The sequence below is a fragment of the Danio aesculapii genome, chromosome 4 (genome assembly GCF_903798145.1).
Source record: "Danio aesculapii chromosome 4, fDanAes4.1, whole genome shotgun sequence".
Classification (NCBI taxonomy): Eukaryota; Metazoa; Chordata; class Actinopteri; order Cypriniformes; family Danionidae; genus Danio; species Danio aesculapii.
Window position 1 is genome coordinate 54666010 of NC_079438.1, and position 20541 is coordinate 54686550.

At 36.9% G+C, this 20541-nt stretch overlaps 1 protein-coding gene across 1 annotated transcript in view; it reads right to left on the minus strand.

The window, feature by feature from the left end:
* ptprz1b (protein tyrosine phosphatase receptor type Z1b) overlaps positions 1 to 13691 on the minus strand; it is a 68202-nt gene extending 54511 nt beyond the window's left edge. Inside the window, 1 exon segment of the mRNA XM_056456132.1 lies at positions 13507 to 13691. Coding sequence (XP_056312107.1) covers positions 13507 to 13570 — 64 coding nt within the window. The 5' untranslated portion in view covers positions 13571 to 13691.
* Positions 13692 to 20541: the final 6850 nt, after the last annotated feature.

Below are 20541 nucleotides of genomic sequence, written 5' to 3' on the forward strand. Positions count from 1 at the left end.
AACAAAATGAAACAACATGACATGACAAAACATCAAAAAATTTCAAAACAAAACAAAAAAATCTAAACCAAAATGCAACAACACGATATGTAACATCACGGAACAAAACTAAAAACACAAAGCAAAACAAAACCAAATGCAACAACATGACAAAAACATCACAAAATGTCACTAAACTAGTCTAAACAAACAAACAAAAAAACTAAACGCAAGAACATGATACAAAACAACACAAAACGAAACAAACAAATTCCTCACACACAGTTTTGGACACAATGGTGAAAAAGCATTGATTTGTAAAGGCCGTGTGTGATGTATGTGTGCAGCAGCCTGTGCCAGCTGTTTGTGCAGGGTCAGAGGGAATGACATGCGGCCCGCGTGAGAACACTCAGACTGCTAAAGCCAGAGAACAGCTGGAGGTTTATACCTTCACACACTCACACACACACACACACACACACACACACACACCCAAGATTCACATCAACACCCAAATACAGCTCTCAGCAAATCAATCTGCCTTTATCACTGCAGTCATCTGCAAATTAATCTCTTCTCTGAGATGAACGAGAAAAAAACTTCAAGGTCATATTGCCATACCTGTCAACCCTCTCGTTTTTCCCGGGATTCTCCCGTATTTTAGTTTTATCCCACTATCATCCCGTAAAGGTATTTTCCTGTATCCTCCTCCAATTTTACATTTACATTTGGTCATTTTGCATTTATAGACCTTGAGTGACCTCAGCATTCAGTGAAGGACCGAGGCACATCTCGGAAGTGTTATTTTATACCAAGCGTGTGTTGTGCTGTCAGACGTATTGAGCACATCAGTAGCCTAAAGTGTATAGTGTACAGTGAAGGAAGGCGGTATGCATCTCGGGAGTGTTATTTTATACGAAGCGTGTGTTTGTTGTGCTTGGATTAAGTTTCTGCTTTGCATTAAAGGTTTGCATTTATAGATTACGAGTTGTAAAGTATAAACAAAGACTATAGAATACACAAGACGTGTCACTCCTATAGAAAGAAATATTAACCAAAATATTTCAAAGAAATCAAAGAGGACTAATAAATCTGACTTTAACTGTATATTATGTGATCCTGGTCTTATGTTTCTTTTTGTAAAAGCCAAAAATGCAGTGTATGAATCAAATTGATCAAATTTTGTTTTGTTTTATGCGAAAACACATTAAGATATTACGTAAAGATCATCTTCCATGAAGATACTTTGTAAAATTCCAACAGTAAATATATTAATAGTCAAATTTACATTAGTGTTAATCATTATTAATTTAATTCCCATTAACCACTTTAAAGTCAATATTTTGCCAATATTTAAAAAAACGTTAACCTCAGATTGTAAGATTTTCAAAGGATTTATCTCGGTCACTTATTGTCCCATTCTAACAAACAATGGATCAATGGAACTCTAATGCATTTTGACACAAGAAAATTAAACATTTGTGATCTAGAGTCATATAAATGTTGAGATCTACAACTCTTCTATGCATCTTTCTAGTGCATAAATGTTAATCCTCCTGTTGACTTACGTGTCAAAACTGACCTGTAACCCTTTTAATTGCTTGTATACAGAGAATACAGGTCGGGGTGTGTGCTCACAGTGTGTGTGTTTGTTCTCACTCCTCACTCAAAAATGTGTGTGCGCACTTGGATGGGTTAAAGGCAAAGGACCAATTTCAAATATGGGTAAAACCATATTTAACAAGACTCATCATTTTCACTTTCACTTAACAGCATGAAAAAAACATTAAATAATGATTTTCTTTTATCTTGACTCCAACATTATGAGCAATAAAACCCTTTTTACACTACAAAATCTACACTGGTGCACACACATACACACACACCTCACCTGTTAACAACAGAGAAACATAGGCTACTGATGTGCTCAATACGTCTGACAGCTAAAAGATGAATGTTACCATCATAAGAGTACTCAAGCTCTATGTCTGACAGTATATAATGTATAAAGCTTTTATCTGAGCAAGAAGAGCTTTAGGACGTGCCTGAGGAAACTCCCTGACTAAAGACAGCCAGAGCCTCCGGTGGCATTCAGCCATTAACACTTCCTCCCTCCCGCCACGGACAGCAGGTCAGATCCGACTCGGAAAGGGAACTAAATACTCCTTCTTTCTTCAATAGGGAAAAGCTTTCCTTCCTCAGCTCACCGTCTGTCTGCTAGACCGAGCCAAGAGCCTTTGAGGAGTTTAAATACTGACTGCTCCGCATCCTGAGGTCAAGAGGAAGAAACGTTGACTTTTTTTCTTCTTAGACACATTTCACGCTCACACCACCACTTATAGGCTCCTCAATGAACAGTTACTCTATAGATAAGGAGAAAAAGCTGCTGAATGCCGACAAATGCTTACAGAAGGAATCAAGGAATGGGATTTAAAAATGAATCGTCTCAGAGTTTCAGCACTATTTAGATTTTTTTGGGGAGCAAAAATAGAAGGAAATCTGCTTAAGTTAAGCATGTAGTCTATGACAGGTGTGAAATTTTGCCATGAATCTCATTAATAATGCTTGAAATAAAAGCTGTGCACATATCTCAGAAGGAGGAACTGGTTTTATGCACTAAAATGATTTATACACAGTCACTGCATCAATTTAAATGAAACAAAGTGATTTTATATGGATGTAAAGCATGTTAAATGCAAGTACACACAGGTAACAATTTAGATTAAGTACCAGTTCTCACTATTAACTATGTATAATTACAAATTATTAAGATATTGGCTGTTTATTTGTACTTATAAAGTACATATTCTGATATGTATATTATTCTAATATGTATACATAATCTGAATGAGCTTATTCTACATCCATAATCCCAATATCTAAACCCATAAGCAACAAATTAGGAGTTCAATCAGGCAAAAGTCATAGTAATTAGTTTATTAATAGCAATTACTGCACCTTAAGATAGCTATTTAGAACTATTACTATGTGCAAAATATATATATATACATAATTAAATAAAAACTACAACTGGATGAATAAAATAAATTATTACTAATATTAATACTAATATTTTAAATACTTTATGAAAATATTATTTGAAATATATTTAATTTTCTTTATAATTGAGTTAAGGTTAGTTATACTTGAACACAACCTAACAAAAGTCTTGTCGGCTATCTAAATTTTAGGAACAACAAATTATAACTTGACTTCTAGTTGATCATTCGGTATCAGAAGTGGCTTATATGAAAGGCAAAGGCCTCTAGATTATGCTTATTTTAGCAAAATAAAATATGATCATGCCTTGATTCATCTTCAATGCCTCCTCCTTCATCTTACCCCAGACATGCTCAATAATGTTCATGTCTGGTGACTGGGCTGGCCAATCCTGGAGCACCTTGACCTTCTTTGCTTTCAGGAACTTTGATGTGGAGGCTGAAGTATGAGAAGGAGCGCTATCCTGCTGAAGAATTTGCCCTCTCCTGTTGTTTGTAATGTAATGGGCAGCACAAATGTCTTGATACCTCAAGCTGTTGATGTTGCCATCCACTCTACAGATCTCCCCCATACTGAATGTAACCCCAAACCATGATTTTTCCCTCACCAAACTTGTCTGATGTCTATGAAAATCTTGGGTCCATGTGGGTTCCTTCTTCAGTATTCATGATGATTGGGATGCAGTTCAACAGATGATTCATCTGAAACATTGACCTTCTGCCAATTTTCCAAATAATCAACAAGTCAAGTTATTATTTGTTGCTCTTACAACTGGGTTCGACAACAAGACTTTTGTCAGGGAGTGTATACTTATACTTTATATAGCACTTCAGATGTTTTAATAAGCTCTTGAACTCAACTTACAAGCACAAACACCAGTCTCAGTCAATGGAAACTGATATTCAGGGATGGTATAAATACTGATTTTAATCTAATCAGAGACATTAGAAACCAATACGACCGCTGAAGAAATGCAACGGAAATGGAATGAAATTAAGACGGCTGGCCATCTCAGTGCCTGTTCCGAATACAAGGTCCTCTTTACAGGAGATTGTGTTTCTCCTACACTGAATAGCTTTTCTCTGGGGAATGTTTTAGGCCAAGAATGAAAAGCGAGCATGTTGTGATTTTTCAGGTTAAATAGGACGGATGCTGTGTTTAAATGACTAGGGGTGTACAGTAAAATAATCAAAATTATTTAGTATAATTTTAGTCTCATTCTAATGGAAGCTTATTTCTGTCATGGTATTAAAAAATAAAAATAAAGGGTAACTGCAGTTACTATATATATATATATTAGTTAATATTAGTTAATATATAAGTTAATATATATGATTATTTCCTCCAAGAAAAGAAGAATTTTTTTTTACAATTATTATTATTATTTTTTTGCATTAACTGTATTATTTAATACCTACACTAATTTTATGGTCATTATTGTTTGTGAAAAGGCCGAACAGTGTGTTACCTATTTTAATAAGCATGTACAATGGTGGAAATATTTATTCAACACATCACCATTTTTCCCAGAAAACAAATTACTATAGGTGCTGTTGACTTAAAATATTCCCCAGTGTTGATAACAACCAAAGTAATCCATATATGAAAAGAAAACAAATCTAATTAGTTTACAAATTAAGTTATGTGTAATATAATTAAATGATGCAGGGAAACCGTATTGAACGCATAAAGAAAGGGAGGTGTAGAAAGGCAGTGAAAGCCCAGACAGCAGCTGAAATCTCTCAGTAGTTCTTCAGCAACCCTCTGCCCTTTATCAGTGTAAACGTTAAAAAAACGTTATTTCAACTTCTTTCAGAAAGTATTTCCATACAGACACATTACCAAATCTATTACAGTAAAAGAAAATATTACAATGTCAGTTTGTTGCATCACAATCATGCAGCCCTAGAAACAAAACACTACTGGCTGATTAAAATCGATGTGAATTTCATATCCAGAACACCTCAGTTCATTATGCAACTCTCAATTTTTAGGATGACATAACAGTACAAGCAATATTGCCTCAGGCTGTGATAGAAACAGTCAAGCTGAAGCAGATCTGCTTTACTGACACTCACACACTCATTACATCCAGATCAACACGGATCTGAGATTTCACCGCAGAAAATCATGAAGAATGCGATTTAACATGACACACTGCAGGCAATCTCTTATTCATGTCCTAATAAACAAAGCTCAGCGGAGTTGTTTTTTTAATGCTTAAATAGGGTACGACTGCTGAATTTTAAATAGGCCACAGTCATCAATAATTAATGTGGATTTAACAGGGATTTATTTATTGATGATATAAAGGTTATATGGGACAGCTTCAGGAGAATATGTAAAATCATTTATGTGACATAAGCTGCACATGAAAATGAATCATTGCAGTTTGTAAATGGCTTCTGAATCCCAATGACTTTAATAATGCATTGCATGAAACATTTTGTGCTTGGCACAAACCAAAGCAAAGGTGTTTAAATGTGTTAAGGGCTGTATTCTCTGTTTGAACATCACATTTTTAAGAGTTTGCATTGAGAAAATACTGGCATTTGTGACATTTTTCATTCATTTACACTGTTGAATTGCATTAAAGGGCTCAATCTCCTTGCTAACAACTTTTGATGTTAAAGGGGTGGTCCACTATGATATCATATTTTAAACTTTAGTTAATGTGTAATGTAGATGTGTGAACATAAACATTTCTCAATGTAATATGCTCAACGTTCAATTCAAAGGGAGACAGTAGCTGTGTCCCAAATGGCACACTATACACTCATGCACTATGTACTTATGCACTTACCTATAGTATATGTATGCAGTGTCGTCCCAAATGGAGCACTAATGTTTTTTTACTAAGTGGAAATTCAAACCGTTTCCCTGATGATGTTTGACGGTTGCCAAATCATTGAAATAAATGACCCAACTATCAAATAATACTTGCCATGAGTATAACCGCATTCACCATCGGGAGGCGTTATAATCACTCTCGTAGGAGAATTTTGCTTTCACCATCCAAAATAAATAAAGTTATCAAACATGTGCGCCCGATAGCTCCGCCCCTTCCACTACATGAGCAAAGCTGCGGTCGTTGAGTGTGTGAAGTGTCCATCATTGCACACTTCATTTTATCGGCTGAATGAGTGCATCATCCGGGTAATTAAAGTGCACTTATTATTTTTAGAGTTTTCAGTGTGAACCCACTTCTAACACTATTTATACTACAAAATGGCGTAGAATAGTGCATAAGTATGCAATTTGGGACGCAGCTATTGGGTTTTACAGAGTTAGCTTAGCAAAACCTACTGCGAACAAAGTTTGGGGACTATAAAAACTGCATCCGGGTTATGTCATAAACTCTTCAGGTTATGTGCATGCACCATGTGCAGCGAAGGAGTATGGCCAGAGGCACTGTGATAGCAGAGAAAGCTAAAATGCCATCCAAATGCTGCTATTTCCACAGAGCTTGTTCTGTTTCTGTATTTGGGCTTCCAACGCACACGACACAAAGAGAGAAGTGCTTACAGTTCAATTTTAAATATGTTCCAGAGAATTATACAAAATATATAGCTAGCATTTGACAAAGGACAGCTTCCAGAATCTCCCCCAGTTCAGTGCTGGATTTGGCTTAAAAACTCCTCAAAGGAGCAGCTCCAACCATAATAGATGAAGCTGTGAATTGTGAGTCACAACCTGTAAGTATTTTTATCTGATAAAATTGATCTATGTCATGCATAGTGTCTAGCATTTAATGGTATGTTGTAGCAAGGACGTAAACGAGGATGTAAACAACGGGGAATGCTGTTTGGCAACGTTAACAATTTAGCTACAAATTCATATTTATCAGTCAAACCGCTGTAAAGACTCACAATCTTCAGCAGTGCTGCAGTGCCTCTCTATGCCATCGCTTTCTCTGCGCTCTACTTCTCAAATAATGAACTCGCTAAATATATGTAAACGTTTCATATTACTTACACATGCTTATAACCCAAATATGTTTGAAAGACACTTGTCAGATTTTATTTTAGAGAGCAGGCGTGAGGTTCAGCTGTGTGCTTTTTATTTCCTGATTCAGGCTCAAACTGATACAGCTAACAGCTACACTGTCTGACAGTGTTTTTACACAGCAGAGGCACAGCGCGTGCTATTAGAAGCGTCACGATTGCTGGTGACGTAGAGCCGATCAGCGAATTACAGCATATTATGTTAGTTGACCAATCAGAGCCTCTTCGGAGGAACTATGAAATATGACAGTCATTTTCATGTTAGCTGAGTAGCTGTATATAGTTAAAGCAAGATATATGAAAAAATAACATGTTTTTTTTTTTTTTTTAAATGAAGCATGAGCACATTTTGCTTTGCATCTTATAAACACAACCAAGCCTTAAAATACACTCTGGACCACCCCTTTAAATATTAACAATGTGACTTTTACTGCCAGTTTTAGCATTTTATTGTATAAGAAAAAACACTTAAAGAACAAAATTCAACAAAAGGAAAAGTTATTGGCTGCTCATTACAGAGGTTTTGTACCATAACTTACACGACTATTAATTTCAATAAAATTCACTCAGCTTTAAGTGTTTAGCTTTTTTCAACATTCAAAAGTTGTCAGAGCAGAAACCAAAGTCCAATATTGTGAATATGTGAAAATATAAACAAACACAAAATGAACCACAATAAAGGGTCAGTTACTTAACAGGTATTTCTTAAAAGGGTAGTTTCATTTTCAGGCACCCAAAGCTAAACGTTTGAGTAAATAAATGGTCAAAAATGCATAAAGTTTTCTACTTTTATTTTAAAAACAGGTGTTACATTTTCTATTATTTTACAGACTTATTTCTCTCTCTCTCTCTATATATATATATCATTTCTTATATATTTTATTATTTCAAACTACTAAAATGTCATTAAAAGTCACTTTGTTAAACTGTAGAGTTGACTATTCAATATCAAAAGTCGAGAGAGCAGAGATCAACATCCCATACTGCAATTCACAAAAAAACGTTACACTTGTGAATCACAAAATATGGAAACTGTTCTTTAACAGATATATATTTTACAGTGTAGTACATCACGTGAAATAATAATAATGCATAATATATAAATCCCATTTAATAAAGGCAGAATAAATGTACAAATGTGCATTGTTCAGGTATTAATATGTCCTCTCTGCACTCTCTCTGGTATCATGTAACTTAGGAAAAGTTCAAGCTATTTGGTGCCAAATACCAGTAAAGCAAAGTCCATGAAGATTTGAAAACTAGCTTTGTAAGCAGATATAATGAAATCTATTAAAATACAATCAAAACTAAGTTAAAACAACATCCCTAAAAGAGACAGTCATGCACACTAACACTTACAAAATGCAAAAGAAACTACTTTAAACAACATCCCTGAAGATACTGTCATGCACACTAACACACAACAGGTTAGTTCACAATTTGATAACTGATAATGAATCAGGGCTGCAGACTATTGGAAAGATATTCTATTTTGTATGATATATACTGCAATACTAAGTGTAATTTCACCAGATGCAATCAATGAGTCCGTTCTGAAAGGATTCAGATATTAGATACAAGTTTGTAAGGGTAAAAATATATAATAAACCAATCACAAACATTGCTCAATACAGTAGAGCAATAATACTGTACAAATTAAATATGCAGTGCTTTAGGATTTTCTGGAAGTCTTGCAATAATCATATACACAAATTTAATAATAAAATGTAAAATAACACTGTATAGACTTCAATGTATTTATACACAAATACAATTAATCTCTCCTAAAGCAAAAAACGTGAATACTTTAAACCAAAGGTGCTCAAACTAAGGCCTGCAGGCAAAGGTTGGCCAATGGTAACCCTCAGTTTGGCCCGGCAATCCATCTGAGGAGAGTGGGAGAATGATGGGGATGGTTTTGAGATTGTCAATTTCAATTTTATGTACCCCTTTGTTTGTTTTATTGTTAAAATTTAAATCTGATATTAAATGTTTCAATCAAATGGCGTAAATGAATCAGATTTTGTTTAAATGTACATTCTGTCATCTGACAACGCAGAGACTTTGGGGAGCAAATCAAGGCAAAGGAAGATTGTGCTTGACTAGTGTGTTCAATATTAAACACCACTGTGTTATAAATGTGGTTATGTTTTTATTGCAATAAGTTATTATTTTAAAAAGTTATACTGCATTAGTTATTCTGATTGTTAAGTGATGTTTTCTATTTATTTTGAAATCTTATGAAATAAATCAGGAAATTATCATTTGGTATATTTACCTTTGGCCCACGACTTTCAATAATATTTGGTTTTTGGCCCTTTATATGAAAAAGTTTGGCCACCCATGCTTTAAACCAGAGATGCCCAAACTAGGGGCCGCGTGTCAAAGTTGGCCCATAGTAACCCTTGATTTGGCCTGCCATCCCATCTGAGAAGAGAGGGAGAATGATGGGGATGGTTTGATATTGTCAATTAATTTTTAATGCAACCGTTTGTTTGTTTTAAGCTTTGTTTGCTTGCTAAAAGTTAACTGAAATTAAATGCTGTAATTAAATGACGTAAATGAATCAGATTTTGATTAAATGTGCATACTGTCATCCAACAATGCAGAGACTTTGGTGAGCAAATCAAGTCAAAGGCAGATACTGCTTAACTAGTATATTCAGCACTGAACTCCGCTGTGTTATCAATGTGATTGTTTACGTTTTTATTGCAATAAATCAGTTAATATGATTTAAAGTGATGTTTTCTGTTTATTTTGCATTATTATGAAATAAATTAGGAAATTACCCATGGCAACTTTAATTTAATATAGTTTGGTATATTTACCTTTGGCCCACGGCTCTCAATGATATTTGGTTTTTGGCCCTATATACGAAAAAGTTTGGGCACCCATGCTTTAAACCAGAGATGCCCAAACTAGGCCTGTGGGCCAAAGTTGGCCCATGGTAACCTTTGAGTTGGCCTACCATCCCATTTAAGAAGAGGGAGAATGAGGGGGTGGTATAGAGATCGTCAATTCAAATTTAATGTAACCCTTTATTTGTTTTAAGCTTTTATTAAACAAACAAAGCTTAAAACAAACAAAGGGTGACTGAAATTAATTGCTTTAATTAAATGGTGTAAATTAATCAGATTTAGTTTAAATCTATATACTGTCACCTGACAATGCAGAGACTTTGGTGAGCAAAATTGATTCCGCCTGACCAGCGTATTATTCAGCATTGAACTCCACTGTGTTATAAATGTGATTGTTTATGTTTTTATTGCAATAAGTTATCATTTAAAAGGTTATACTGCATTAGTTAATACAATTTAAAGTGATGTTTTCTGTTTGTTTTGAAATATTATGAAATATTAATTTAATTTTACTGTAATAAAGTTTGGTATATTTACCTTTGGCCCACGGCTGTCATGGATATTTGGTTTTTGACCCTTCATACGAAAATGTTTAGGCACCCCTGATTTAAACTGACTTGAAATCCTCACACAGGCTCTAAAAAAACACAAAACTGCTGAAAGTTTTGCTAACTTCATGGCTAAACGTCACAATGATTGAAATGTGGCCCCTAGTCAATTATAATACCGGTTTGACATTGCAGATTTTGTGACTATTGTAGATGCACATATCACATTAAAGCTAATGTGAAATCTTATTACAGTGTGTTGCATGAGAATTGATTAGTAATGTTTCTATCTGTCAGATATCATCAGATAATGAAATACCTTCGGATCGTTGTGGTAAATCAATAAAAATCAATCTTTCGCTTTGAGTCATTTGATCAAGAGAAACTCAACTCATTTTCCTGATGCTGTGGTTAGTTTATGTACGCGGCAGGGTGACCCTGGTGTGAATCGATCCATCATCATAATGTGTTTTGTGGGCAGAATCAGTCTCTTTCTCTCTTCCTGCTGCTGGCATTAATGGTGAATGAGCGACAGTGAAACAAAAGCAGCACGAAATCTGGGCTTCCCCTGCCATCACTGCCAACACACATGAAATTACAGCACAGAAGCCCATATGACTCCCCAAACCAAAATAGCCCACGCTTCGGAGCAAAAATCGGCAGCATTACAACATTTCGCACTGATATAAACAGCACAATGGTGTATTGTGAACAGAGCTGAGATCAACTCTGAGGGGAAAATGACCTCTGATGTGCCAGCATGCAGAGACGCAGATGGCTCAAGAAGACACATGCGGTTAAAAACTCAATGCTTTAGATTTCCACGCCATGTCAAATTACATTTCATTCAGCAGGATGCACACAGACAGAGGGATTAAAAGAGCATCATATATTGAGTGCCAAGAGCAACCGGCTGAAACATCCTTGAGTGAAACTGAACTGAATCATGCAGAGCAGCCAATAAAAAATCTAAAGAAATAAAATAAACATTTAGGCATTTTACAGCCTGCAATTAACCAACACACTGATTTTAATTCATTGATGTGAAATCTGTCATCCTCAATATCCTGTGACTGAAACAAACCACTAAACAGCTTAATGATTCAAGTCAACTGTATAATGTAACACTTCATACAACTTTAATTTATTTCCTCAAAAGGCTTTAAAGTGTCTTCAGAGCTTGATATATTTCAATGCTGATACTTTTAAGATTGAGATGAAATACCGCGATCTACACTTACATTAATATAAGAGTCAAAAACAATGCATATGTGTTAAATTAAATGCATTACAGTTAATTTATACACAATAAATGCAAGTGTCTACATTAGGTTTTTAAAACCTTTGTGAAAGATGTCAAAAAGTCAAATAAAGCTGCATTGTCATCTATTTAAATATCTAAAATGACCAATGATCATTTTAAATTTAAGAAAATTTGCTAAATTTAAGCTTTAAGCTTTTTGGGCTGCACTGTGATCCATGCATATGCATTAAATTAAATGTATTGCAATGAATTTATAGATATTAAAGCTTATTAAATGCAAGTGTCTACGTTAGTTTTTTAAAACCTCTCTGAAAGATATCAAAAAGCCAAACAAAGTTGCACTGCCATCTATTTAAATATCAAAAACAACTAATGATCATTCTAAAATGCAAGTGTATTGCTGTAAAATCACTAAAAACCCAATGGTTTGAAGGCTAAACGACAAAAAAATGTAAAGGTTTAAAATGATAGTATTTGAGGGCTGCACTGTGATCCATGCATCTGCATTAAATTAAACATATTACAATAAATTTATAGACATTAAAGCATAATGAATGCAAGTGTCTAGGATTTTAGCACTTTTCTGAAAGATGTCAAAAAGCAAAACAAAGTTGCATTGTCATATATTTAAATATCTAAAACAACCAATGAGCATTATAAATTTAAGCATATTGTGGTCAAATTTGTAAAATAACCAATGGTTTGGAGGATAAATGGCAAAAATCTAAAAGTTTAAGATGATAATTAACTAGTATTTGAGCGCTGCACTGTGATCCAAGCATCTGCATTAAATTAAACGTAAAAAGACATTAGAGCAATGCAAGTGTCTACTTTTTTTTTAAACCTTTCTAAAAGTAAGATGTCAAAAAGTAAAATAAAGTTGCATTGTCATCTATTAAAATATCCAAAACAACCAATGATCATTTTAAATATAAGCATATTGTGGTCAAATTTGTAAAATAACCAATAGTTTGGAAGATAAATGGCAAAAATCTAAAAGTTTAAGATGATAATTAACTAGTATTTGAGCGCTGCACTGTGATCCATGCATCTGCATTAAATTAAACGTAAATAGACATCAAAGCAATGCAGGTGTCTAGTTTTTTTTAAAACCTTCCTGAAGGTAAGATGTCAAAAAGTAAAATAAAGTTGCATTGTCATCTATTAAAATATCCAAAACAACCAATGATCATTTTAAATATAAGCTTATTGCTGTAAAATAGATACAAACCCAATGGTCTGAAGGACAAACGGCAAAAATATAAAGGTTTAAAATGTTAGCATTTGGGGGCTACACTGTAAGCATTTGCATTAAATTTAATGCATTACAATGAAATTATAGACATTAAAGCATATTAAATGCAGGTGTAAACTTCAGATTCTTAACACATTTCTAAAAGTAAGATGGCAAAATGCAAAATAAAGTTGCACTGTCATCTATTTAAATCTCTAAAACAACCAATTAAATTTAAGCATATAAAATCAGTAAAAACCCAATTATTTGAAGCATTAAAGGCCAAAATATAAAGAATTAACACGATAATTAATTAGTATGTGGGGGATGCACTGTGATCTTTAAATAGTGTTTTATTATTTCATTAAATTTTTTATTTTATAAATATTTTTGGTTTATAAGCTGTTGTTTTATGACATTTTAGTTGATGCCTTATGTAGATCCTTAGTCATTATCCTTTGCTTCATTCACTCAATGGTCATGCACAACACCAAGGATAAAAACGCAGTAACCCAAACTTCCATCAAAAACAATGCATTCATTAATAATTAATGCAACAACCTGTGGAAATCAAGCTCGTGCATGCAAGTTCGCGCATCCATGTGCATCACTGGATTACCTGAGTGCCAGATGAGCCACAGCTGCGCGATGAACAGATGTGATTTGGCCGCGATCAGACGCATCTTCTTCAGGCTGTAACGCGCGTATACAGTGAACGCCAATCTGTTGATAACGCAATAGTGATGTTACAGTGGCTCCATATCAGTGCTTCTCGTATCCCGTTCGTCTTTCCCACGCTAGAGCTTCATTCAGTGTGTGATCACGGCGCGCGCGACCGGAGAGACGCTGCGTTCACGCGCCGCCCACAGTCTCGCGCACAATCAATCATAGGCTCGCGGTCGAAATAACGGGACGTGCGCGGGTAAGAGACAAGGCTGGCGACATGCGACGTGATGTTAAAAGTAAAGGTCACCTTTTATAACATCCTGGGAAGCTTTAGATGTGAACAACTTGCAACAACACGTGTCTTTGCTTTTTCACGCGTGCATGTACTGCAGTAAATAGATGATCTGAGGGGGATTTCATACTGAAAGCAGCATGTTGATTAGAGTCATTCATTCATTTTACTTCGGCTTAGTGTAGATTCACTAATGTACATTCACAAATACAATATTGTATAGCATCTAATAGTAAATATTAATTTAAAATATATAGATTTGTGAAGGGTGTACTTATATATGCTAAGCACTGTATGTAAGTGAATGATATTATAAGTTGTGCTACTATGGGTTTTCTAAGGAGTTGCTAAGTGTAACTACAGATGGTGTTGGGTGTTGAGTTTGCTAGATGGTTATTAGGAAGCTTTGTGATTACCAAGAAGTTATTAGATGCTAATGGTCCGTTTCCACTGAGTGGTACAGTACGGTACGATTTGGTACGGGTCTCTTTTATCAGGCTTGCGTTTCCACTGCCAAAAGGGTACCAATGGTGCTGTACGAAAAAAGTTTCAGCCAATGTCATCCTTGCTTGAAGAAATGTCAAAGTAAAACTGTTCACATATCTTATGAGAAGCACTTCTCACAAAACAGAGGCTTTATACACATAAATACTTGTGTATAAATGTTCATTACGAACCTTTCTATGAACAAGATTTGATGATAACTGCAGATCAGTGACAGTGTGAAATACTGTAGCCTAGAATCATTTGCTCCTTTGTTTGTTCTGGCGTCTCCTTTGTTTTTTTCTCGTGTTTGTCCATTTCTGAAAGGATCAGATGTCAGAAGCACTTCAATAATCACGCACACGTTATTATCATCAGCTCAAGAAGTTCGTTATTTCAGATATAGACGAGCTTTAGACAGCCTGGTAAAAAAAAAACTACAGGGCACAGGGTAGATTCTGCTCTTCTTGGCTTTGTGGCTGTTCATCAAGACAACGACAAGGTTTGTTTGAGCTCGGGTCGACCATGGCTCGTTATTATGTGTATATTTATTTTTACGGTGTAATGTCTTCATGTCAACACTGTGTAAAGGTGCTTCCTTTATTTTGGCCATAGAAATGTACCAAACTGTACCGTACCATACTGTACCAATGTGTTTTAGGTGCTTTGGTAGTAGCTAGGGCATTTATAGATTATTAGGGTGCCTTGTGGTTGCTAGGTGTTTACTAACCTTAATCATGGTGATTACAAGTTTGTTATAAGGATGTAATGGTGGTTGCTTGCTAGGTGGTTACTTTGGTGCTTTGTGTTAGTTTGTAAAGTGTTTTGGGGTTATTATGGTGTGATGGTGGTTGTTAAGGCATTGCATTTGTAACGGAGGCCAGCTAGTGAAATGCTATGTAGGTAAACCTCACTTCTCTGACCTCTAAAAGGTGCTCTAGCAACAGACACTAGAGGCCATGGTCTTTAGCCTCCTTGTTACAGTAACTCACTCCCAAATGGAGAGTCGCCGGTTTGATCCCAGCTTGGAGCGAATTGGGTGTTGTAGGACCGGTGGGGTTACATTGGTGACGTGACCCGGATGGGAGTGAGGTTTAGGGGGGTGAGGGTAACAGAGGCCAGCTAGTGAAGTGCTGTGCATGTAAACCTCAGTTCTCTGACATCTAAAGGTGCTCTAGCGACAGATGCTGGAGGCCATGGTCTTTAGCCTCCTTGTTAGAGCAACCGACACCCATGCCGAGAGTCACCGGTTTGATCCCAGCTCGGAGTAGGTTGGTTGGTGTAGGATCGGTGGGGTTACACATAGTGGTTACTAGGTTGATGCAACATGGTTACCAATGGGCCTTTTGGGTTGCTATGGTATGTGGCTACTAGGCTGTGGTTCTAAAAGGCAGAGTTTATGAAAAACTGAAAATTCTGACATCATTTACTCATCCTAGACTTGTTTAAAAGCTTTATGAGCTTCCTCCTTCTGCTAAACACGACATATATTTTGAGAGAAAAACAAATACCAGGAAAGTCAATGAATACAGGTTTCCAGCTTTCTTCAAAAGACCTTCTTTTGTGTTCACATTGTTGCTGTGCTTTAGCTGTGAGCTCGAGAAACAGCTGCAGAACAAATGAACTTATCAATTATTTCAGCTACTGTACACATATCAACAGTGAATGTCAGAATCATTCTAAATTCATATTTAATTTGAATAATTAATTTAATATTTAATTGACACAATTGCATGAGCTTCAGTCTTGTATCTACTGTGCATCACCAAAAATCATCAATTCTGACACATCTCGATCAGGCATGCGTTTACATCTTGTGCCTGTACTAAACCTCCGAGAATCAGACTGTTTCTGCTCTCCCTGTTGTTACCCTTTCTGCTGAATTTGCATAATTTATGCAGGGCACCTACTTCACTTGCTGGACGGCTTTTATAAGGGGGAGCTTGATACAGCTCCTTCAGCATTCAGAGAAGCCCATTGTACATGTCTACACCGCTCAGTTTAGCCTCACAAAACCGGTTGATGATGTGCTGGAAATACTCTTCCCGTGGGCTCAAATGTGCTGGCACTGAGGGCACCTCTGCAATCATTTCAATTGTGAAAAGATTGTTTTCGATTGCGAACGAGCCGAGACGAATGTCAACAATGCAGCGTTGTTTTCGACTGGTAAACAGTAGACATGCCTTAGTGTTCAATGCTCTGCCATTTGGGGCTCTTAAGAAAAACAGTGACCCTGTGATGGAGATCCGGCTCTCATCTTTTGTTAATGGGGAACGTTTGGTGACAAGAATACACTGAGAGGTGGACAAAAGCCACCAAAAAGAGAGACTCTGTGAAAGACGGAGAGAGTTAAGGGTCACGGCGAGGCAACACGGCACTGGGGATTTTGTCGGTCGTAAAAAAGCAAAGAGGAAGAGGGTGTGCTGAGATTTCAGCCAATCGCCACATCCAGATTAGTTCCACTAACTCCAAACACCCAGACAACTTTGAATCAATTGCATCTGACAGAAACTAAAGATGCATGTAGAATCCATGATCTGGTTTAGTAAAAGACGCAGATCAGTTTACACTGAGGAGCATCACAAATGAAGGTGCCATTCAAGGAACACACCACTTTACGGCTCATTTTACAGCTCTCCCAGAGTTAAACAGTTGAGTTTTACCATTTTTATTCACTCATTCATCCAATCTCCAGGTCTGGAGCACTTTTAGCTTAACTTAGAATAGATCAGGGATTCCCAAACTCAGTCATGGAGGGCCAGTGTCCTGCATAGTTTAGCTCCAACTTCCTTCAATACACTTGTCTGGAAGTTTCTAGTATACCTAGTAAGAGCTTGATAAGCTGGTTCAGGTGTGTCTAATTGGGTTGGAATTAAAATATGCAGGACACCGGCCCTCCAAGACCAAGTTTGGGCACCCTCTGGAATAGATGATTGAATTGAATAAGACCAATAGCATATCACTCAAAAATGACCAAAGAGTTTTGACAATGTAAAGCTTGACTCTTCTGTAGTTACACCATGAAGACCAACAGAAAATGAAAAGTTGCCATTTTCTAGGTTGATATAGCTAGGAACTATACTCTCATTTAGGCGTAATAATCTAATGTCATGGGTAGAGCATAGTCGAACACTCAAGAAGGGAAGGGGGTGGGGGGCAGGTCTTGCAGGTTGAGACATTGGCGGCTGGTCAGTGGTCCAATCGGAAATAATAAATAACACCTGCTTTCTCTAGTGATTGGGCCAGAGAGACACCTTCTTAAGGGGACGGAAAAACCAGACGAAGAAGGAAAGTGACCACATACACACACTGAGCGTGCAGTTCTATCATACTCATTATTTTGAGAAAAATAAAACTATTGTTTACCTTATATTGCCAACCCTGTATTCTTCTTCCCACAACAAGAACGAACTTTACTACAATCAAAGTACTTTGTGTATGTACCATGGCTGCAGAAGCACCTAGTTACCTAATTGGAGACTATTTTCAGGTGTTGCGTAATATCACTACTAGCTAAATCGGCAAAGAATATAGCAACTTTTCTTTTTCTGTCAGGTCTTAGTAGACAATGTAACTAGAGTCACTAGAGTTTAGAAGTCAAAGACTAGAGTCAAAGTCACTCATGACTAAGAGTCATGCTTTAAATAGGAAACTTATTGAATCTGTTTGGTCATTTTTGAGCGAGATGCAAATGATCTGATCTGATTCAATGATCTATGCTAAGCTAAGCTTAAAGTGCTCCCGACCAACCCAAAGATCGGCTGAGTGGATTCCAAAATATTAAAATTCAACTCTTTAACAAAGTCAACTATTTGTAAATTGAGCCTATTTCCAAAAAAAGTGGATTGTTCCTTTAAGGGCATAATGACAATCCCACAGGTCCTCCTTTCACACATGAGGATTGGATTACTCTAGATAAGCATCATTCTGCACTATGGGAGCAAGAACAGCTCATTAATGTGTGTGGTTGCACTGGCTGGATCAAACCCATGATTTGTCTACAGTCGGATGTGGAGGCTGATACCAACAGTATCGACAACCAGCTGAGCGCTCCAGCTTCAATATTCCTGGCACCCTGCCATGCTCTGCAAATCAATGCCGACCACTGCAGGGGGTGCTAATGCAAATCCCCAAGCATATTATCTGCTGGGTGTTCAATATCTCCATTATGCAACCAGAGAAATATATTCTAATATATTCTACTGGTACAGAGTGGAGTTTTTCCAGTGAAAACTTGTTGCTATGATATTTTAGCAAGCTGCTGGATGGTTACTAAGATGTACTGGTGGTGGTTAAGGTATTACTAGTGAGTTAGCACTAGCAGAGTACTATGGTAGTTGCTTAGGCATTGCTAGTGTGCTTTCTTGCAATTGTTTTGTGGCTTTAATAATAATAATAATAATTCCTTACATTTATATAGTGCTTTTCTGGACACTCAAAGCACTTTACACATTTTTGGGAGGAATCTCCTCATGATGGACAGAGGCCAGTGGGCAAACCCCTACTCTTTTTCGAAGGACCGCTGGTAGGTCTCACTACCGGCAGCAACCTAGCTTTCCCATGTGGTGTCCCATCCAGGTACTGACCGGGCACAGCCCTGCTTAGTTTTAGTGGGCGACCATGTGAGAGTTGCAGAGAGATAGCTGCTGTAGATGTGTTGGTTAATGTAGGACATTGCTGGGTAATTATGTATTTTTATTTGGCGGCTAAGTGGTTTTTCAGAGTGCATCAGAAAGTTTTATGGTTTGAATAATGCTGAGAATTAACATACCAAGGTTTTTTATTTTAATGTCAAGTCATGTTATGTCATTTAAATGATTGTGGTATTTAACAAACACTACTAGGTGACTGTTTCTGCAATACCCAGAGACATATCATAAATTTAAGATCAATGCAAAAGCACAAAAAAGGAAGCACAGGACAAATAGCACTATTTCTGCGCTCTTTGAGTCCTGTGAAGGTTTATTCTACAGGAACAGTGTGTTGATGAGCATCCCTGGGGTATGATAAAATCCATCCACGAAGCTCACTTCATCCCTCACAGCACAACATGGCATTGAAATAAGTCTCTGAAATGTGACATCAGGGCTCCTCTGGTCCAAAAGACAGAGGGGCCCAGAGGAACACTACTGGGGGCTTTTCATCTAAAGCGCAATGCCAGGACAACATAGACCACTGTCTCTCTGTGCCCCTCAAAGGGATGAAAAATCAAAACACATCACACATGCATGCATGCTGAAAAGAGGACCGCAGTGTGTGACTTCTAATCACACAAAAAAGCAAAACACACACAAAAAAGCTCCAGTGTTGCCCCTGCCTAAGGATTCCAGAGAGCAGCTTTTGGTAAGGAGAAAAATAACAGAAAAAAAGGGAGGGAGTGGGGGTGACAAGCAGTGCAATACAATACAATTATACTGGCTTAATCATCCCTCAGTCTCACAACCACACAGCCATGCCATAGCAACAACTTAGCAACCTCCCAGCACCACACATCCCCAGGATATGCGAGGGATGTCTGGATGCAGACTTGGTGCAGTGCAATCTGAGCTGCATCCAATGCTTTTTAATGCCCTCACCCAACCCCACCCTTAACCCTACCCCTCACAGTGACGTCACTAGCTTCATTGAGTGCAGTGTGTCTGACATTGCATCACTGAGATATGCAGTCCCATCTTGCATCACAAGGGCTGCGTCCAGATACTGTTGGGAAATGTTAGGCCCTGCTCAGAATGTACGTTATTTTAGAATAATAATTTTTATAATAAGTAATAAAATAAGGGATTTTTTAAGGATCATACCCTTCTTATCGAAACACAGTTGAGCTAGAAAGAGTTGTGTGGGAACATCTTATTTCACTATCTCTAAACTGCACATGAGACTAAAGTGAGTGGTAATTAGCGTCAATGTTTCCATGAGCACTTCCATGCTACCAATGCCAGTTCAAATCCTGCATTGGAGAAGAACCAGATGGATTACACTGGTGCCATGACCAGGATAGAAGTGTGGTTTGGTTGCCTGAGTGTAATGGAGGTTATACAGTATGTGGTAAATCTTATGTCCCTGGCCCCAAGAGACACACTATTTATACTTTTAGACACTAGGTTCTTGTTAGTTTGCTGGTCTCCCACATTGGCGATGCTGGTTCTAATCCCACTTAGAAATGGACTGGTAGAAATGGAGTGGTTTTACTGGTGAAGTAAGCTGAAAGAAAGT